This window comes from Amblyomma maculatum, chromosome 4, assembly GCF_055883805.1.
Source record: "Amblyomma maculatum isolate TAMU_Amacu chromosome 4, ASM5588380v1, whole genome shotgun sequence".
NCBI classification, from domain to species: domain Eukaryota; kingdom Metazoa; phylum Arthropoda; class Arachnida; order Ixodida; family Ixodidae; genus Amblyomma; species Amblyomma maculatum.
The window spans coordinates 73032593-73050530 of record NC_139347.1 but is presented as its reverse complement, the minus strand read 5'-3'; the positions used below and the strand labels follow the sequence as shown (position 1 = coordinate 73050530).

Genomic DNA, 17938 nt, shown 5'->3' with positions numbered 1-17938 from the left:
AGAGGGACGCATGACATTTTGACCACGTAGGTTGCAAGTTGAACCTGCGGACTGATTTTGTTGTTAAATTTTATTCCATCAATTCGTGTAATCATTTTACATGATGGGTAAAAATTATACTTTTTAGTAAAGCCATTCTGAAGGTAGCTAAGTTTGCAAACCTCTAAGCATTTCGGTCTTTGGTAGATATGACGTGTAAAAATATTTCCCTCCTTTATTGCTATTGCATTTTTTGCTCCGTAATTTTCAATTTCAAAAATCATCTTTGTATCCATGCATGAATGCCTATATTAGTTTGCATTGAAGAGCAGAAGCATTCATAAGAGGGATGCGTGGCGTTCAGACAATTTAGGGGGTGTACACTGCAGCGTCCTCGTGCGAATTCAACCTGCAAACAACAATACTGTAGCGTACCCTCTAGCACGCTTGATATAAAGTCAGGGCATGCTGCCGAGCCGTGGGGCAGACTTTCACCACTAGAAATACGTAAGCAAATTTTAACTTAAAAGAATTAAAGTTAAGAATTTAAATGAGGTCTTCATGTCCTCTAGTTCGATCAAACATCTTGCTATCGTAATGCATTCCATACAGTTGTGATAATCTACCTAGGAGTTTGAAGAGAATACCCTTTCCCTACAAGGAAGTGCGCTAGAGTACAGGCTACTTCTTTTTTACTACCGTATAGGCTTATTCTTGTTTAGAGTGCACTTTTTCGGAGCCTCCCGTGCTTAAGGGCCGTGCTTAGGTAAGGGCCGTGCTAAGGCCCTTAGTTATTTACGTGCTTTAACTACATGGAAAAGGCAAAAGCTTGTTTGAAAACTTGATTGGAAGGCGATCATTGCCGCAAGAAACGCGAGAAAAAAAAAGTGAGCAGGTGCACAGGCAAAAAGAAGTAGAGGGAAGACTAAGGAATTAAATGTAGCCAATTTTAACTCTCCTGGAGAATGCTATATGAACTCATTTTCTCGAAGCTCCGTTTTCTGCTATTTCGGCTTGCGTGAACAAATTTAGCGTTTTTCTCCGAATAGATATCTTAATGAAACTCTGCACACTTATTCTTCATATATTGTGCTGCGCAATGAACCATGCAAAACAAAACTGTACAGAAATATTGTTATTGTTGCATCTGTTTCAAATATATTCTTTATTGAAAAACATTGTTCTTTGTAAATATTAATGAAACAACAATAGGCAATTATCGTAATGATCATATCTTCCATATGCATATACAGCAAAAGGAAATTTTAGTGATCCGATGTATATAAGAGTTATGATTTTTGGCATCGGCCATACCATGCTGAATACGCCGGTTCTCGTCCGATGATTGTTGGCGTGGTGTATATATTATATATTGTACATTTTTGGCAATAAAAGTCAATATTTTTATATTATAAAGAAAAATAAATTTTCTTTTCCTTCTTCCTACTGCAGCAACAACAACAACGCTTAAGCTCAGCAATTTCTTGACTCTGTGTTCTTACACTTAACCGAGCTCTTAGTTCCGCTTTCTCTCGCACAAGCGGGGAAGACATGCGGCTTTCAGCTCACCTGTTTCGACGATTCCTGGAGTGTTTGACCCGGGAGTGGGGGGAAAGATCTCGAGCGGCTTCTGCTTTGGCCATGCTATGGTCCCATAGCCATGGCGGGATCCTGTCTTGGAGCGGCTGCGGGTCTTCGAAGACGATCGAAACCGTCATCCTGATGGTCTAGACGACTTAAGAGTTGTCTCAGGAGGTGGAGCGGCCGAAAGCGTTATCGCCGACGTGGATGTTTGGGATGACTTGCCGAAGCGTTCGAAGCGCATTTTTGAGCGTTTGGTCCCCATGAAGTGGGCTTCACCGCATAAGATGCACTTGGGCGCGCAGTCCGGCTTTTGTTTGGGTGGATGGGCAACGCCGCGGCGGGAACACAGGTCAGTCTTCTTCTTCGGACAAACGTCGGCACGGTGTCCGGGCTTCCGACAATTGAAGCAAGCTTCAACTTTTTCCTTGAAGGGGTGTCAAGAATAAATAGTGCCGTAGAAGTTCAGTTGATGCGGTACCTCCGCGTTGTCGATGAACGTGACTAAAATTGACTTGGTCCTGCCGAGCTGCCGGGCGTAGGCGATGGTGAAGGACTTGCTCTGATTAAGGGCCCTTGGAAGATTTCGTCTTGCATCTGATTGTAGACGGCGTTGTAAAGAATGCCTCTTACGACGTTGTCGGGGGCCGCGACATAGGCTTTCAGTGGGTACACCTGGTCGTTGAGGCGAAGTCCTTGCATGCGGACAAACTGCTTCATACGAGTTTCAGAAGGTGTGCCCACCGTGAAAGAGTTGTTGTGCGGGTTGATGAGCAACTTGTCGTTGATTCTGGCTTCGTGGTAGTCGACTACTGCTCCGGCACAGAGCAGAGGCAGGAGACGAAGATCCAAGCCTCCGCCCGGTCGGAAAACAACCTTGTAGTCCGATGTCGGCAACCGGGGAAGAGGAGCATGCCTCTTCAGCTTAAGGGGTGAACACTTGCTTTTTGGCGCGGAAGCAAGGTTGTCCGAACTTGTCAAGGCTCCAGCTAACGCGGACTCGCCGCTGTCTGAGGCTTGCTTCAGGTTTGGGTAGAGCTTGTTCGGGGCCCGCACCGCATGGGTCCAACGAGGTTCGTTATGCAACTCTTTTGCTGGATTTTGTTTTATCCTTCTACACCAACTGCCATGTTGAAAGATAAAGCAATCAAGGATTTTGGGCGATGAGCAGCCGGCGGCGCTAGGCCTGACTGGCAAATGTAGGAGCCCTTGGTGAGCTCGGCCTGACGAGACGCGCTCGGCCAAAAAGAAGAAATCTTCAAAAGATGGGGTACAATCATTGTAAATGCTGTACAAGAACTTCAACTGTACAAGAACTTCAGGCTGTGTCCAAATGAACACAGCCTACTGTCATCGGGGATTATACTTTTGGCTGGAGGTTATATTTGTATAATACTTTTTTATACAAATAAAACCTCCAGCCAAAAGTATAATCTATAATCACCGATGACAGAAGGCCGTGTTTTTTTGAACACAGCCTGAAATTCTTGTACAGCATTTACAATGATTGTACCGATATAATAAAAACACTTATCTAAAGCGGCCATAATAAATTTCGGAGAGACAAGACAACACAAAAAAAGATTAAGAGTTATCAATGCCGCATTAATGTATTTAAGTATTCGTTTTTCTCTAACACAATTCTGGACTGGAATAAGCTTCCGAATGACGTAGTTTGTGCACCTGACTTCCAAAGTGCTGTTGAAATGATGTTGTGATATATTTCTTCCAGACCTCTCGCGTTTACCAGCGCTGTGTTGATGTATGTTATCACGCATACTACTTGCGAATTCATTTAGTTAACAAGTTTCCCGATACCTTCTTTGCATCTGTTATGTATGTAGTTGTATCCCCCCTAAAATAATGCCTCATGGGTGCTGTAGGTACTTAGAAATATAAATAAATAAATAAACTACTTGCCAATAAATCAGAACCTACCAAAAATATATTTTCTTTTACAAAGGAAAGTTTCACCTCGAGTTTTTTGCCGTGCGCACTGACATGACACAATATACAGCCTCCTTTTTTTAACCTGCTTTAAAAGAGGCGTCCGCGGCCACGTTCTGGTACCGCATTTTTTTGTTTTAGTGTTGTGGCTGTAGGAAGAAGGAAAAAAAAATGCACGGGCCTGCTACTGGCTCTGTAGCTGAGCCACCTCCGCTATAGTGATCTCGAAGCACTATATCTGAACTGATATATTTATAGGAAAGGAAAGACGCGGTAACTGTCTCACTTGATTTCTGTGGACACCGCAACCGCGTCGTAAGGGAAGGGAGGAAGATGGAAGTGAAAGTGGAAAGAGAGAAAGAGGAGCCGTAGTGGAGGGCTACGGAGTAATTTCGACCACCTGGGGATCTTTAACGTGCGCTGACATCGCACAGCAAACGACGCCTCTTCGTTTCGCCTCCATCGAAACGCAGCCGCCGAGGTCGGGTTCGAACCCGGGTAGTCCGGCACAGTAGTCGGGCGTCGAAGCACTATATCTGCGCTGCCTTGTGCGGACAGAAGAGAGAAAGGAGAGAAGAAAGAAAAAGAGGGAGAGAAATACGCGCGCCGCAACAGCCATCGTCCACCGCCTAAGCGGTGGCGGTTGCAATGAAGGCCTACAACAGATAAAAATTCGGTGGCAGGTTAGCCCCCGCCGCAAGCGGCGTAGACCTACCAGTCCAAGCTCCGTAGGGCCAGGAGCAGCCACCTTTCACCTCCTCACGGCTTGGTCACAGGCTTCAAAAAGTGACCGCTCTTTGTGCGCATATTGTGCGCACTTTTCGGATGTATATGAAATGTCGCGCCATCTGGAAGCGGTCAATAGAAGCGTTCTGTCAATGCTGCATTGCCTTCTGGAAATCACTTTTTCTTTCTTCTGCTTTCATCTTAATTACCTCAACGGCATTTATTTCGAGGAATTTTCGCTGATGCAAATATTTTACATATTTATTTTCATGGTGGTTGTGCATTTGAAAGTTTGCTATACAGAGTTTCCTTTAATGGCCGCGGACGCCGCCACTGTTCTAAACATCCCATTTTTGACCAATAAAAACCGCCGTTTTCGGATACATTGGCTCTATGGGAAGTTTCGCTGCTGATAATATTGAAGAGATCCGACCGTAATGGACGCTTCTGCAGATGTGCTTGTTCGCGGCGTGGGATCATCGATAAAATTGAAGGTGATGTAAAACGCATTCCAATGCTTTTTAATTTCCTTTCAATGGCTTAGGCATGAAACAAACTTGTAGATTTCTACTCCAGAAAGCTTTGATGTTGCATGATTGAAGTATGTCACCCTTCGTGCTTGAGAGAAATGAAATGCCTTTTATCTTTTCAATGTTGGCTGAGGTCCCTGAAATATTTCGCTCGCTCGAGAAATGCGTGCTTGCGATTTTCGTTATTGCGAGGTTTTATTGTACTCCACCTCAATAATTCCTTAAAAGCTGAAATGAATACAGTGACCAAGTTCCGATACTGCTAAATGTGCCAGTATAAAATGCGCGAACGTATGGGCTCCGTGTCGCACAAAAATCAGCGTCGGCATTGTTTTCCGTTGTAACGCGGAAATCCACTGTGAATGAAAGAAAAGTGAAAATCATCCTACTTGTGTACGAAACGGTATTGGGTAATTAACGGTGGGGTCTTCCTGGCGCTGCATCGAACGCAACCAGCGCGCTCCACTGAACGCGTACCGGGACGCATCAAGTTTTATGTAGCGGCGTTCGAGCTTACCATTGAAGTCTTCGGCCGGCGGGCGATAAGAAAAATATATAAAAAATAAATATAAAATGCAAGGAAACTGCTTTAGATGTGTGAAACGCTATCGTGTCTAACCCTTAATAGCCGAGCTTAAGTGTCGTCCTAATTTTTAATCTGTACATACGTATGAAACGCCGTTTCAGATCGAATCTTGACGTACACTCGCTTGCATGCGCTGTTTATCGAGTTTAGCCATCACGACTCTTCCGTAGGGTAATATCGTACTGTCAACATGACAGCGCGTTTTCTAGTAGGACACGTCGCTTCGGAGTGAATACGTCATTCTTATACCCCGGTCACACGGAGATTCGATCCACATTGAGCTCGATCTGCATTCAAATCAATGCAGATCGAGGTTGTCACACGGCAACTTTCAAGTGCAATCAAGCTCGAGCCTGCTTGACTTCCTGCTGCTTCCTCAAGCGCTCATAAGATTTCAAGCACACTCGAAAGCGGCCATCGACAACCTCGTCATCAGTGAGCTCTAAAGCGCACACGAGGAAAATTTCACGATGGTCTGGTCATTGAAAACGCCCGTGTAGCACGGGACGCTTCAATCCTTCTGGGAAACTTCAATGCAGATCGAGTTCAATAAGGATCGAAAGTTACCGTGTAAAAGGTATCAGTGTTTTGTTTTCCTTCAGTGCGCTCGCTAATCCTACATTGCGCTTCAGGCTTTCGAATGTTATCTCACGTATACAGCAGAACCCCCAGGTGCAAAGTTTGTTGTATTAAGGCGAAAGCCTTTAATGGCTCATACTGTCGTGGACAAAGTGTGTCCCGCTTTGCGGCGTCTGTCGCGTGGCGTTCCTTGGCGCGCGTTCAAGTGTGGGATTGCAGATGGCAGGAATATTTCTCCCCTGATGGGGCTGGTACGGGTGGGTCACCGCCGCTTCCGGCGGGGGCTAGCCTGGCACCGAATTTTTATCTGTTGTAGGCCGTCATTGCACCCGCCACCGCTGGTGGTGGACGATGGCTGTTGTTGCGGCGCGCGTCTTTCTTTCCTTCTTCCTGTTCTTTCTGTATTTTTCCTTCTGTCTGCACGAGGCAGCGGAGGTGGTTCAGCTAGAGAGCCAGTAGCAGGCCCGTGCATTTTCTTTTCCTTCTTCCTCCAGCCACAACAGCAACAGATGTCAGGAAAGCTAGACAAGATGAGACTTCTCAGGCTTTCGCCTTTCACTACTTTAGTCGCTTAAAGTGACTGGCATTTTTTTTTATTTCTGGGTATGATTCCACATCTCCGAGTCCTAAATAAGTAAGTCGGTTGTTTGACAAGAATGTTTTTCACCAGGGAAAGCCAATGTCGTAACTAGTCTGACATATTCGCCGCGGCTTTGCTTCTTCTGAGCGACAAATGCGGATGTGAAAAAAAAACACCGTAAAGGTAGCGACGCACACGACGTCACAGCGTCCGAGGAGTAGCACTGGGCTGCCGGCAGTAAAGCACCATTTAAAAAGAAAAGTAAGGAACAAAAGCGCTTCCGCTGGCTTTGTGCAAAACGCGATGCTGTAGTCAAAATAGGAAATTAAAGCCAGCTTTCATAGCAGCGCAAAAGTAGGTTGTCTAAAATTAAAAGCATTTAATTCGTTTTAATTAGGGTACGTTCAATGGATCCATATATTTTACGGTTTGTAAAATAGCACAAAACTTAGGTATTAATGGTAGCTTTCGCAAATCTAAGCAGTAGCCCACCTCCTTTTCGGCGTTGCGATCTTGAAAAAAAAGGGTGCTTGGAATCGAGCGTATATGGCTGTAACAAAAAATCATTTTTAGCATGATACATTGTGATCGTACTATCATACTCACTAATCTAATAGTAACAATCATAATCAATTCGTATTGAAGATGTCTAATTGTCGCACGCCCATAATTGCCAATGATCGTTATTCTTGAAGCCATTTGACAAATATGACATGAGAAAAGGTTGTTTGTGTATTTTATGCCCCTTAATTTATCAACAAATGGCTGATTGCATGTTGCATGTTTGAGATGCCAACAACGACCCCAGTACCCCACATTGCATTGCGAGAGTCCAAACAATAAACTACCGCTTCAAAGGTTTGGATGTTTCAGCTGTTGTTAATAAATAATCAGGGAACTTTACACTCTGAGAAGGGGCATGCGAAAGGTAGCGTTTGTGAATTCTCAATGGAAGAAATATTCGTATCGAATGGTATTTATGAGATCCTATTCCTTCATGTCATCATGTCCCAATGAAAGCACTACTATTTAGGTTGTGGATGCTGGGCCTCTTGATGGTACTGAACATATATATTTTTTTATTTTCAGATTCGAGGTACGATCGAAAGGATCCACGAGGTGTGTGCGTTTGTGGAAAGGTTGACTCGCTTTTCAACGAGTGCCATGCTCTTGGCCTTCAAACCTCTGCTAGAGAGCAAGTTCCAGGTGTTCCTCTCATTCGGGCCTAAGTCTGAGTTCCATGGCATAGAGCTGGAGTTTGTGCCCAACTATCAAACAATCCAGGTAGGAGAGCAGAACACGTGTGGCAACATCAAGCAAAGCGAAGCTACTGAAGGTGTTGCGCATCAATTGTCAATCGCTGGGCCAAAATGTGTTGTTCTGGGTCACGCTGATCTCTGCTCTACAGTGCACCAGAATGGCCACCATACACTGCAACTTCCGACGCCCCTTTTTGATTCGAACCTTCTCTCAAATCGCTTCAGCTCTGTCAACATCCTAGGTCCATTCTTAGCCAACCTCGCAGATTTTATCCCTTATGCGAGGTGGTCGAGGGCATGTACTCACACCTTTGACATTGACTCGGATGTCGGTGCTCCACAGGCCTCCCCGACACCTCTCCCGCCGAGTGCTCTGGCTGAACTCTCGTCCAAATGTACAGCTGGCACTGACGTAGGATGGTACCCGTTGAAGTCGAAGATAAAGCCGCAAAAGACGATTTACCACTACAAGTTTGACGAATACGGTGTCAAGGAGGGACTGTTGACTGAGCGTTCTGGTCTGGCAGTGAATATTCAGAGTGACATTGTGGTCGCAGATACCAACAACCACCGCATCCAGATACTTTACCGGGAGGGGCAGTACAAGCTACAGTTCTGCGAGTGTGCTGAGAGTGACGGACCGCTATTCTACTCCAACTGGGTGGCTGTAGTGCACCAGTCAGGCGACAGTGTAGTCACTGAGCATTCGCTGACGCGCACGAAGATCCAGATTTTCTATCAGTACAGGTGTTCGTACGCAAGTTCGGTGATGGTATCCTGCAGTACCTTCACGGCGTGGCCGTTTAGCCTCAACGGCTTCGTGGTGGTCGTCGAGTGCAAGGTTGTGCTGGTAGTCGTCGCCAACCTGAGCGGCAACGTACTGCAGAAATTTGGTTGCTCCTGGAACTTCGAATTCCCCAACGGCATGGCTGTAAATAACCGGCAAGAGATAATCTCAGACAGCGGGGCCCATTGATTCAGGGTGTTTAACTAGGACGGCGTGGCGATGGCCTGACCAACTACCCTATCGAGGTCTGCATGAACCAAAAGGGCGAGATCCTGGTGGCGGACAACAACAACAAATTCAACGTGACTGTGACAACTCAGGATGGACAGCTGATTAATGCACTTGAATTCAAGGTGAAGCACGCCCAGGGCTATGACATAGCCCCCGTGGATGATGGCTCTGTGGTGCTGGCCAGCAAGGACTACCGCCTGTACACCAGCCGCTGCATTCAGCTGCCCGGGACTTCAGATCCCTCTGGTCGTGGAGGTCTCTGATTGTAAGAACGCAGGCCGTCGTTCTCCCATCTTCCCTGACACGGGTTTATTTCTTTGCTCTGACACAGAAAAGCGTATATAAATTTTATTACGATTACGATCAATATTATCGCTATTAATAAAATGCAGATATTCTTATGTCCTATTGTCAGTGCACATAAAGCAACTTTACAACATTAAGCAAGTGGTTGTTACTTTTAAACGCCTTTCTTCTTGCGCCACAGGCTGGCTTTAACTCGTGTTGTCGCTGCCTGTGTTATACCTGATTTACTTCAGTTAAGTGGGGGATTTCAGTACGTACGGTTTCAGTGTTTATTTAAATCATGTAGCTTGCACACAAAGGCTCTTATGGTAATGTTTGGTAATGTTGTGGTAATGTTTTCTTTCTCAACGTTTTTTATACCATTTGTTTGTGCGAATTCCTCCACGGTGTGATTATTCCTTTCGTTTGCAAGCTCCTCATTATTTAGTTGTCTGTCAAATTAGGTACGTGCTGTTTATTTCATTATTTGCTTGGTTTGATTTCTCTCCTCTCCCTTTAACTATTTTTTTTTTTACATTTATTACGCTCTCAGAACTTGTTTGCTTTGGTTGCCTAGGACAGAAAACTAAATAATGGGGAGCTTGCAAATGAAAGAAATAATAACACCGTGGACGAATTCGCCAAACAAATGGTATAAAAAGCGTTAAGAAAACATTACCACAACGCTATTACATTAGAGCCTTTGTGTGCAACCTACATGATTTAAATAAACACTGAAACCGTACGTACTGAAATCCCCCCCCCCTCCCCCTTAACTGAAGTAAATCAGATATAACACAGGCAGCGACAACACGAGTTAAAGCCAGTCTGTGGCGCAAGAAGGAAGGCGTTGAAAAGTAACTATAGGCTTGTGTACAGTTCTGGTCATAAACCGTGAAACCGACTACTCCGGTACAGTAGTCGGGCGTCTTACCACTGCACCACCCCGGTGGGGCCGGACAGGAGAGAACATAGCGAAGAAAGAAAAAGAAGAGACGGCTGTTGCGACGCGCGTCTTCCTCTCCCTCTTCTTTTTCTTTATTCTCTATGTTCTCCCCTGGACGACTCGTTTCGATGGAGGCGAAACGAAGAGGCGTCCGTGTGCTGTGCGATGTCAGCGCACGTTAAAGATCCCCAGGTGGTCGAAATTACTCCGTAGCCCTCCACTACGGCTCCCCTTTCTATCTTTCCACTTTCATTCCCACCTTCCCTTTCCTTACGGCGCGGTTGCGGTGTCCACAGAAAACAAGTGAGACAGTTACCACGCCTTTCCCTTCCTATAAATAAATTAGTTAAATCAGTTAAGAAAAACAAAAGGATGGGGCTGGGACAGGTGGGTCACTGCCGCTTACGACGGGGGCTAGCCTGCCATCGAATGTTTATCTCTTGTAGGCCGTCTTCGCGTGCGCGCGTCTTTGCGTAGGCTGTGGACGACAGCTGTTGCGGCGCGCGTCTTTTTCTCCCTCTTCCTTTTCTTTCTTCTCTATTTCCTCTTCTGTCTGCACGAGGCAGTGGAGGTGTATGGAGCTGGGACAGGTAGGTCGCTGCCGCTTTCGGCGGGGTCTAGCCTGTCCGAATTTTTACCTGTTTTGGGCCGTCATTGCACCCGCCACCTCTTCGGTGGTGGACGACGGCTGTTGTTGCGGCGCGCGTCTTCCTCTCCCTCTTCCTTTTCTTTCTTTTCTATTTTCTCTTCACGAGGCAGCGGAGGTGGCTCAGCTACAGAGCCAGTAGCAGGCCCATGCATTTTCATTTCCTTTTTCCTATAGCCACAACAGGCAGCGGAGGTGGCTCAGCTACAGAGCCAGTAGCAGGTCCGTGCATTTTCTTTTCCTTCTTACAGCCACAACAAAAAGAAGAGGGAGAGAACGAAGCGCGTCTGTCGTCCAGGAGACATACCTGATTTATTTATTTATAGGAAGGGAAAGGCGCGGTAGCTGTCTCACTTGTTTTCTGTGGACACCGCAACCGCGCCGTAAGGGAAGGGAGGAAGATGGGAGTGAAAGTGGAAAGACAGAAAGAGGAGCCGTAGTGGAGGGCTACGGAGTGATTTCGACCACCTGGGGATCTTTAACGTGCGCTGACATCGCACAGCACACGGACGCCTCTTCGTTTTGCCTCCATCGAAACGAGTCGTCCAGGGGAGAACATAGAGAATAAAGAAAAAGAAGAGGGAGAGGAAGAAGCGCGTCGCAACAGCCGTCTCTTCTTTTTCTTTCTTCGCTATGTTATCTCCTGTCCGGCCCCACCGGGGTGGTGCAGTGGTAAGACGCCCGACTACTGTACCGGAGTACCCGGGCTCGAACCCGACCTCGGCGGCTGCGTTTCGGTGGAGGCGAAACGAAGAGGCGTCCGTGTGCTGTGCGATGTCAGCGCATGTTAAAGATCCCCAGGTGGTCGTATTACCTCGGAGCCTTCCACTATGGCTCCTCTTTTTCTCTTTCCGCTTTCACTCCCACCTTCCTCCCTTCCCTTGTGGCGCGGTTGAGGTGTCCACAGAAATCAAGTGAGACAGTTTCCACGCCTTTCCCTTCCTATAAATCAAGCTTTCCTGTCCGCACGAGACAGCGGAGGTGGAGGCGAAACATAGAGGCTTCCGTGTGCTGTGCGATGTCAGCGCACGTTAAAGATCCCCAGGTGGTCGAAATTACTCCGCAGCCCTCCACTATGGCTGCTCTTTCTTTCTTTCTTCCTTTCTTTCCTTCTTTCTTTCTTTCTTTCTTTCTTTCTTTCCTTCTTTCTTTCTTTCTTTCTTTCTTTCTTTCTTTCTTTCTTTCTTTCTTTCTTTCTTTCTTTCTTTCTTTCTTTCTTTCTTTCTTTCTTTCCTTCTTTCTTTCTTTCTTTCTTTCTTTCTGTTTCTTTCTTTCCGTTTTCACTCCCACCTTCCTCCCTTCCCTTATGGCGCGGTTCAGGTGTCCACAGCAACAAGTGTGATAGATACTGCGCCTTTTTTGTTGCTTGTAACTTCGCTATTGATCTGCCAAATGAGCGTATTGTCTGTTCGATGAAACAAAGATTTGAGGCACTATTCAAAGTCATTCACAGTTAGGTGCATACTTCGAGATCAGAATATTGCTCTCATTTTGCTCTCTGCTTTTCAAGAGAGGTGCATGAGCGCAAATGCAAAGCGTTTTACAGTGGGCAGCCCTGCCGAAGGCCTTTCGTCACCACTATGCGCTCTGAATGTACATCACCAAAGCACACAGTGATGCAGTTCCGCCTGTAGAGGCGCCGCATGGTTAACACGAATGTCCTTGGTAGACCGCGCGATAGCAGGCACGAGAACAAGGCTTTATGAGGCACGTTGTCGTACCCTTTCTCGACGTTCATGAAGCAGCACAACAACGAGCACCCCTTCTTTCGCGCAATGCCTGCACAGTGCGTGATGAAAAATCAGTTGTCATGCAACCAGCGGCCTGGCCGGAAGACATTCTGTAGCTCGGCGAGTACACCTCAATCCTCCCCCCAGTCACTGAGCCACTCCTTTAGTACTCTGGCAAAGAGCCGGTACCTCACACTGGTAACTGTAATCGGGCGGCAGTCCAGCAGGTTTCCCGTCACTTATGCACGAGTATGTGGCGTGCTCTATGTAACGCAATGGGTGCTAGGTTCAGGACTAACACAGAAAATTAACCAGACACCTACGCAGAGCCCGAACTGGGGCAGTCATGACCCCCATTCTTCGATCGAAAACTACCAAACAGCCCATCGGTCCTAACTGCTTACACAGCGGTCGCAAAGCAACAGAAGAATGCTTCCTAGTAAGGAATATCCACCACCAGAAGACCAACTAGCAACTTCACAGGGGGCTTGGCTTAGGCTCCTGAGGGAGACGGATAAGAACACACAAGCCAAACTTGCGGGCTGTGCGTTTTCTCTTCTAGAGCAGGACCACTTAGTGCCGCCACGGAATTTGGCACACCTTCCTCCAAATTAGCGAGTTTCATGCCACGAGGTAACACGGCTGTCCACAGCAAGGTGTGGAATCTGGTCACTAAAACTATGCAACGAGGCACCAAGACATTCTTCTTTGCACAGATAAGTGTTGTAGGTTCCTCTACGGCGTCGAAATCCTAGCACAAATTTGTAGATGAAAAAACGTAAGATGATTTTTCCGGACATCGCAGGCACAACTGTATCTTTAGACACAGACAACGCTCCCAAATAGGACGACGAGGCTTCTACGAGAGCTGACATCAACGTAATATTCAGTGAGATCTGTTCACTCCGGCAGTGTAACGTTCCACCACACTGCTGGAAAAAGTCTACACCTAGAATTATCTCATATGTGGAACGAGGAAAATTCTGTTCAAAACGCTTGGCCGCCAATCATAAAGTTTACGCAGCACACACCTAGAGTCACCAATTATTCGCCGCCAACACCACGGAGTACCACAGGTTGATTTACGCTGAACTCTAGCCACTGTAGCTGAACATACCTTTGCGTGCCAAGCGATTCTTGACTACTAAACGCGTAACAGATACTGTTGAACCAGTGTCAACTAATGCCACGGTGCGGATGCCGTCAATGAATATACTTCAAGTTTGTTTTTTAGCCTAAATACAGATAGAAGTATTGGCATTGTTGATTCTCCGGCAACCTGACCTGTGGGCCTGCCAGAAAAACACATCTTCGCCCCCTATCCCCAACCCCATCCAAGAGAACTGGGAGGCGACACTGTCCGGCTGCCGCACACTAGATGCCCAAAAGGTCTTAACGCAGCGCGCCCGGGCTGCGGCAAACGCAAATGGAGTGCCTGTGTTGGCATCCCACCTAGTGTACATAAGTCTCTGTACATATAATAAATGTTTTCACCACCACCACCACCTCGTTTCGCGAAGGTGAAGAACGACGCCAAGGAGACGGTGAGCTTCGGTGCCTTTGGGTTGGCATCGTCAGACTGCGATCGAAAGCAGGCGAGAAATTTCGCATCTGTGCCGGGCGGTAGGTATCATAAGTCGGTGTAGGCGTCGGTGGATAAAATTCCGTATTAAGGTGAACATAAGCGTTGGGCAACAGGCGACGGTCTTGTGGCAGCAGGCCTCGTCGACGACAGTACCGGAGAGATTTGTCCAGTCATGCCACAGGTGTAACACAGAGGTTGCGGGTGCCACCAATAAGAGTAAAAGTTGGTGCAAACTTGTTCTTATTGTAATTGCAGTCGGGCTTGCGGTGCTGAGAAACCGCCCCACCGGTGTAGGCGGTTCTTGGACTCACCCGCTGCCGGGAAAAGACTAAGAGGGCATATTGTTTGCGGTCGTCAAAGCATAGCGCATTTCTTGCCGGAGTCCAGGAAGCTGATATAGGGTCGCGGATTCTGCCTGCAACGCGCAACCGTCATATTGGTGTTCCTCTCGTCCCGCAGGATCTTTGTTGCGCAGCAGTTCTTATTGAACGATCCGGCGTATTAGATCAGCCATCGACTCCGGAGTACTTCCATCAATGTTCGCGACGGATGTGACATTGGCTAGTCACCTAAATTTAGATATGATGCGACGCAACTTCAAGCTTTCGAGAGTGTGGCCATGCCCGATGACGTCAGCAATAGGGTTCAAATTATTTTTGCTAATCTGGAACGTGTATACGTCTTCAGCGATCCCTTTGACTAAGTGTCCCATTTTATCTTCCTTGGACACCCGTGGGTTTACGATCATTAACTTCACAATGTCCTCGATATATGTGGTGCACGCCTCGCCCGTACCTGGTGCTTGCTGCCGCAATGTTTGCTGTGCGGATTTCTTTTTCGCGGATCCGTCAGCAAAGCACTTTTTGAATTCTTCTGTGAAACGATCCCAGCTTGTGAGTCCTCATGATTGTCGAAGCAAATTAGAGCCGAACCCTACAAAAAGAAGACTAAGTCCGCAAGTTTCGCGGCTGAATCCCAACGATTGTACCGGCTCAAGTGTTCGTAGTTCGTCAACCACTTGTCGAAGTCCTCGTCAGATTTCGCGCCAAAAATGCGCGGCTCGCAATAATACTGCCAGTTGCTCACCACATGTGCTACTCGGCGGGCATCACCGTCAAACCAGTGAGTCGGCGGCTTCGTCGAAGACAACGGGGATCCGTGTTGATCTATCCCGCAAGCTCCACCACAACTGTTACGTACTCAGTACGTAACGGGTTTTTATTTTTAGTCTAGGCACTGAGAGTCCCCAAGGCACGTCAGCTACTGCGCCTTCTTCGCATTCAAGCTTCTTGTCCTCCCTTCTCATGACGCCCCAAATCATGTGACACTATGATAAAATGTTTTCTCTTTATTAAGGTCGACGGTGATCATCTACCTGTTGAGCCTAAAACAAGGACTGCGCTTTTATGCTCGAGGGTTCACCGCAGTAGCAGCGTACAGACTAATGCATATGTCGAATACTCCGATTCGTAAGGCTGCAATCATTAGCGAGCACGATTAAAGCAACCGGCTTCGAGAGTGGGACGAAAACAGGACACAACACATTGTCTTATTTTTGTCCCTATCTCGGCTCCTGCCTCCAGTGTCATCACGTCGCATCAACTCTCCCACAACACGTTCTGTATAGGCACGCATGGCGACAAAACTTTCTCTCCTGTGTCCTTTCACTTTTCTATCGACATGGTGGCGGTGGTGATGGCGCTGAAGCAAACGTCAGTAACAGGCTCAAGTACTTTCATCTTGTATCTCTTCGTTCCACATCTCACACGCGCAACGCGGCAGGAACAGCAGCGCGTTACCATACTGAACACAAGTACTGCGGTGTTCTCTCTGGTCTGTGGAACCATGGCGCCCTCTTTGGAGAAAAAGCAGAAGCCTTTGAGAGCGGCAAACTCATCTCGTTAAATCTCGTTCGGTACCTTTATGTCCCCGTTTCGGCTGACGGATGAAGAGAAATTAGTGCCCGGATGGCAGCAAATAGATGCCAGAATTACGAAATATTAGTGCCTGATGTTGGCTCTCGGATTTAAATCGACGTCACCTTATGGTCGCCCACAAAGGAAGCTAAAAGCATTCCATACTCAGTAAACATAAAATGCAAATGGGTGGGGAAAGTCTCAGTGTCACACTTCTCGGCGGACACCCGAACCGCGTCTTAAAGGAAAGGAAGAAGGTAGGATTGAAAGAAGAAGGAGGCATCGTTGCAGTCGGGGAGAAAGCCTTCGAAATAATTTCGATCACCTGGGAATATTTAACATGCGGCGACATCGCACAACACACGATCATCTTTGTGTTTTGATGGAGGTGAAACACAAAGGCGTTCTAATTACAGTGCAATATCAAGTCATCTGCGAGATCATTGTTAAACTCATTATAGGTTTCTTGTGCGCTGAAAACTTCTTCAAGCTTTCCAGCGAACTCATTTTCTTTGTCGGATAGTTCTTTATTCTTGTAGTAAGAGTGCACAGCGAGCAATCTAACTTATGCATTGTTGCAAGGGCATACCCGAGACGGGCCCGGGCCAGGCTTAGGCTGGGTTTACTCCAAGCTTTCCGGTTTGGGCTAATTACAGCTATATTTCAGCCAACCCGGGCTCATAGCCACTGGCATGGGCCGACCCGGGCCTCAGATTCAGACCTGTGCGGTTCACTAGTGGAAATTTGTTGAAAGCGGCTGGCCAGGGCCCGGCTCTGGTCGTAGATTAAGATCCATGTTGCACTCTAGTTCATACTACTCTTCTTGAAACTCTGTGGATATTTAACAAAAAAATTTATAGCTTGAAGATGCTGCAATATATGACGGGCTCTTATATGTTCAAGCGATTTACAGCTTGTGATTATTTTCGTGTACGTGAAATGTTTCTAGCAAAAACGAGGTATTAGGGATTAAGGGGTTAGCAATTAAAGTGCATACACACGCTTTTAGGATGCGGATACATCATGCCCTAGAAGGCCGAGCCCAAGTGCCCCAGATCTTTCTTTCTTTTGCGTGTCGGCGTATATGCGTTGAGTTGGCTAGAGACAATGCTTGATCGCCGATTTCTTGTATTGAAAATTTGGTACCTGCAAAGCCGGTGCTTTGTTGAAGCCAGGTCTAGTTATAGGTCACTAACTTTAAGGAAGGACTGGCAGCGGCAGGGTGACAGCTTTCGCCAAATTTAGAGCGTTACTTTGCATACTGCAAATATGGCATATATCTCAGAATTATATTGTGTGAATCTTTATCTCTGTACATTTATATTCAAGTATTACGTTGTCTGTCACACGAGAACTGTAGCAATATTCCTTGACATGCACTGACGTAACGACTGCAGTCGTGCTATATAGCGAACAGGAGCACTAAGGAACGTGCGTGTTTTCTTAGGGTGTTTGCGTAGCTGCAGCTAAGGTTTATACAGAATCGGACACTGCATCAGTATGAAACCACTGACGTGTATTTACCATCGTGCAGCGCTCCTCAGACTGGCTTTAAATTCGAATAAACTAGTTGTTACCTAAGATCAATATCCGGAACATTTACTATTCGCTGCAAAGTCAAGAACGTTTGGTTCGGTAGTAGGGGTGATTAAGAAACTGCCGATTCAATTTTTGCTGCCAGCGTACTTCCTACATGGTCATTTTTTAGCATTTAAGGGAAAGCCGTAAAATACGACAAAAAATATGATTTCGGAATTTAGAAAATAACCGAAAGTTAACAGTAATTTAAAAAGGCCTTGAGGAGCGTCACACGGCGTGAAACATTCCGTTGACTTTACCCAGTTGCGGTGAGCCGCTTTTTAAGATCCTTGGTTCAACTTACGAAAAACTGTGCACAATGTCCCTATCGAAACCTGTTCTGGTATAAAGGCTAGAAGGTAAATCTTCTAGCCTCTATAGTTCTGGCCTTGCGAAACTATGGGTGGATTACCATCAAGGCGTCCCTGTAATGGTTCTAGCTATTTACACAACGTGTTCTGGTCGCT

General features: G+C 46.6%; 1 protein-coding gene across 1 annotated transcript in view; it reads left to right on the top strand.

The window, feature by feature from the left end:
- LOC146191396 (uncharacterized) overlaps positions 1 to 9092 on the top strand; it is a 151456-nt gene extending 142364 nt beyond the window's left edge. The window contains 4 exon segments of the mRNA XM_084600316.1: positions 7598 to 8510; positions 8513 to 8580; positions 8582 to 8765; positions 8768 to 9092. Of these exon segments, the coding sequence (XP_084456442.1) occupies positions 7598 to 8510; positions 8513 to 8580; positions 8582 to 8765; positions 8768 to 9048 (1446 nt within the window). The 3' untranslated portion in view covers positions 9049 to 9092.
- Positions 9093 to 17938: the final 8846 nt, after the last annotated feature.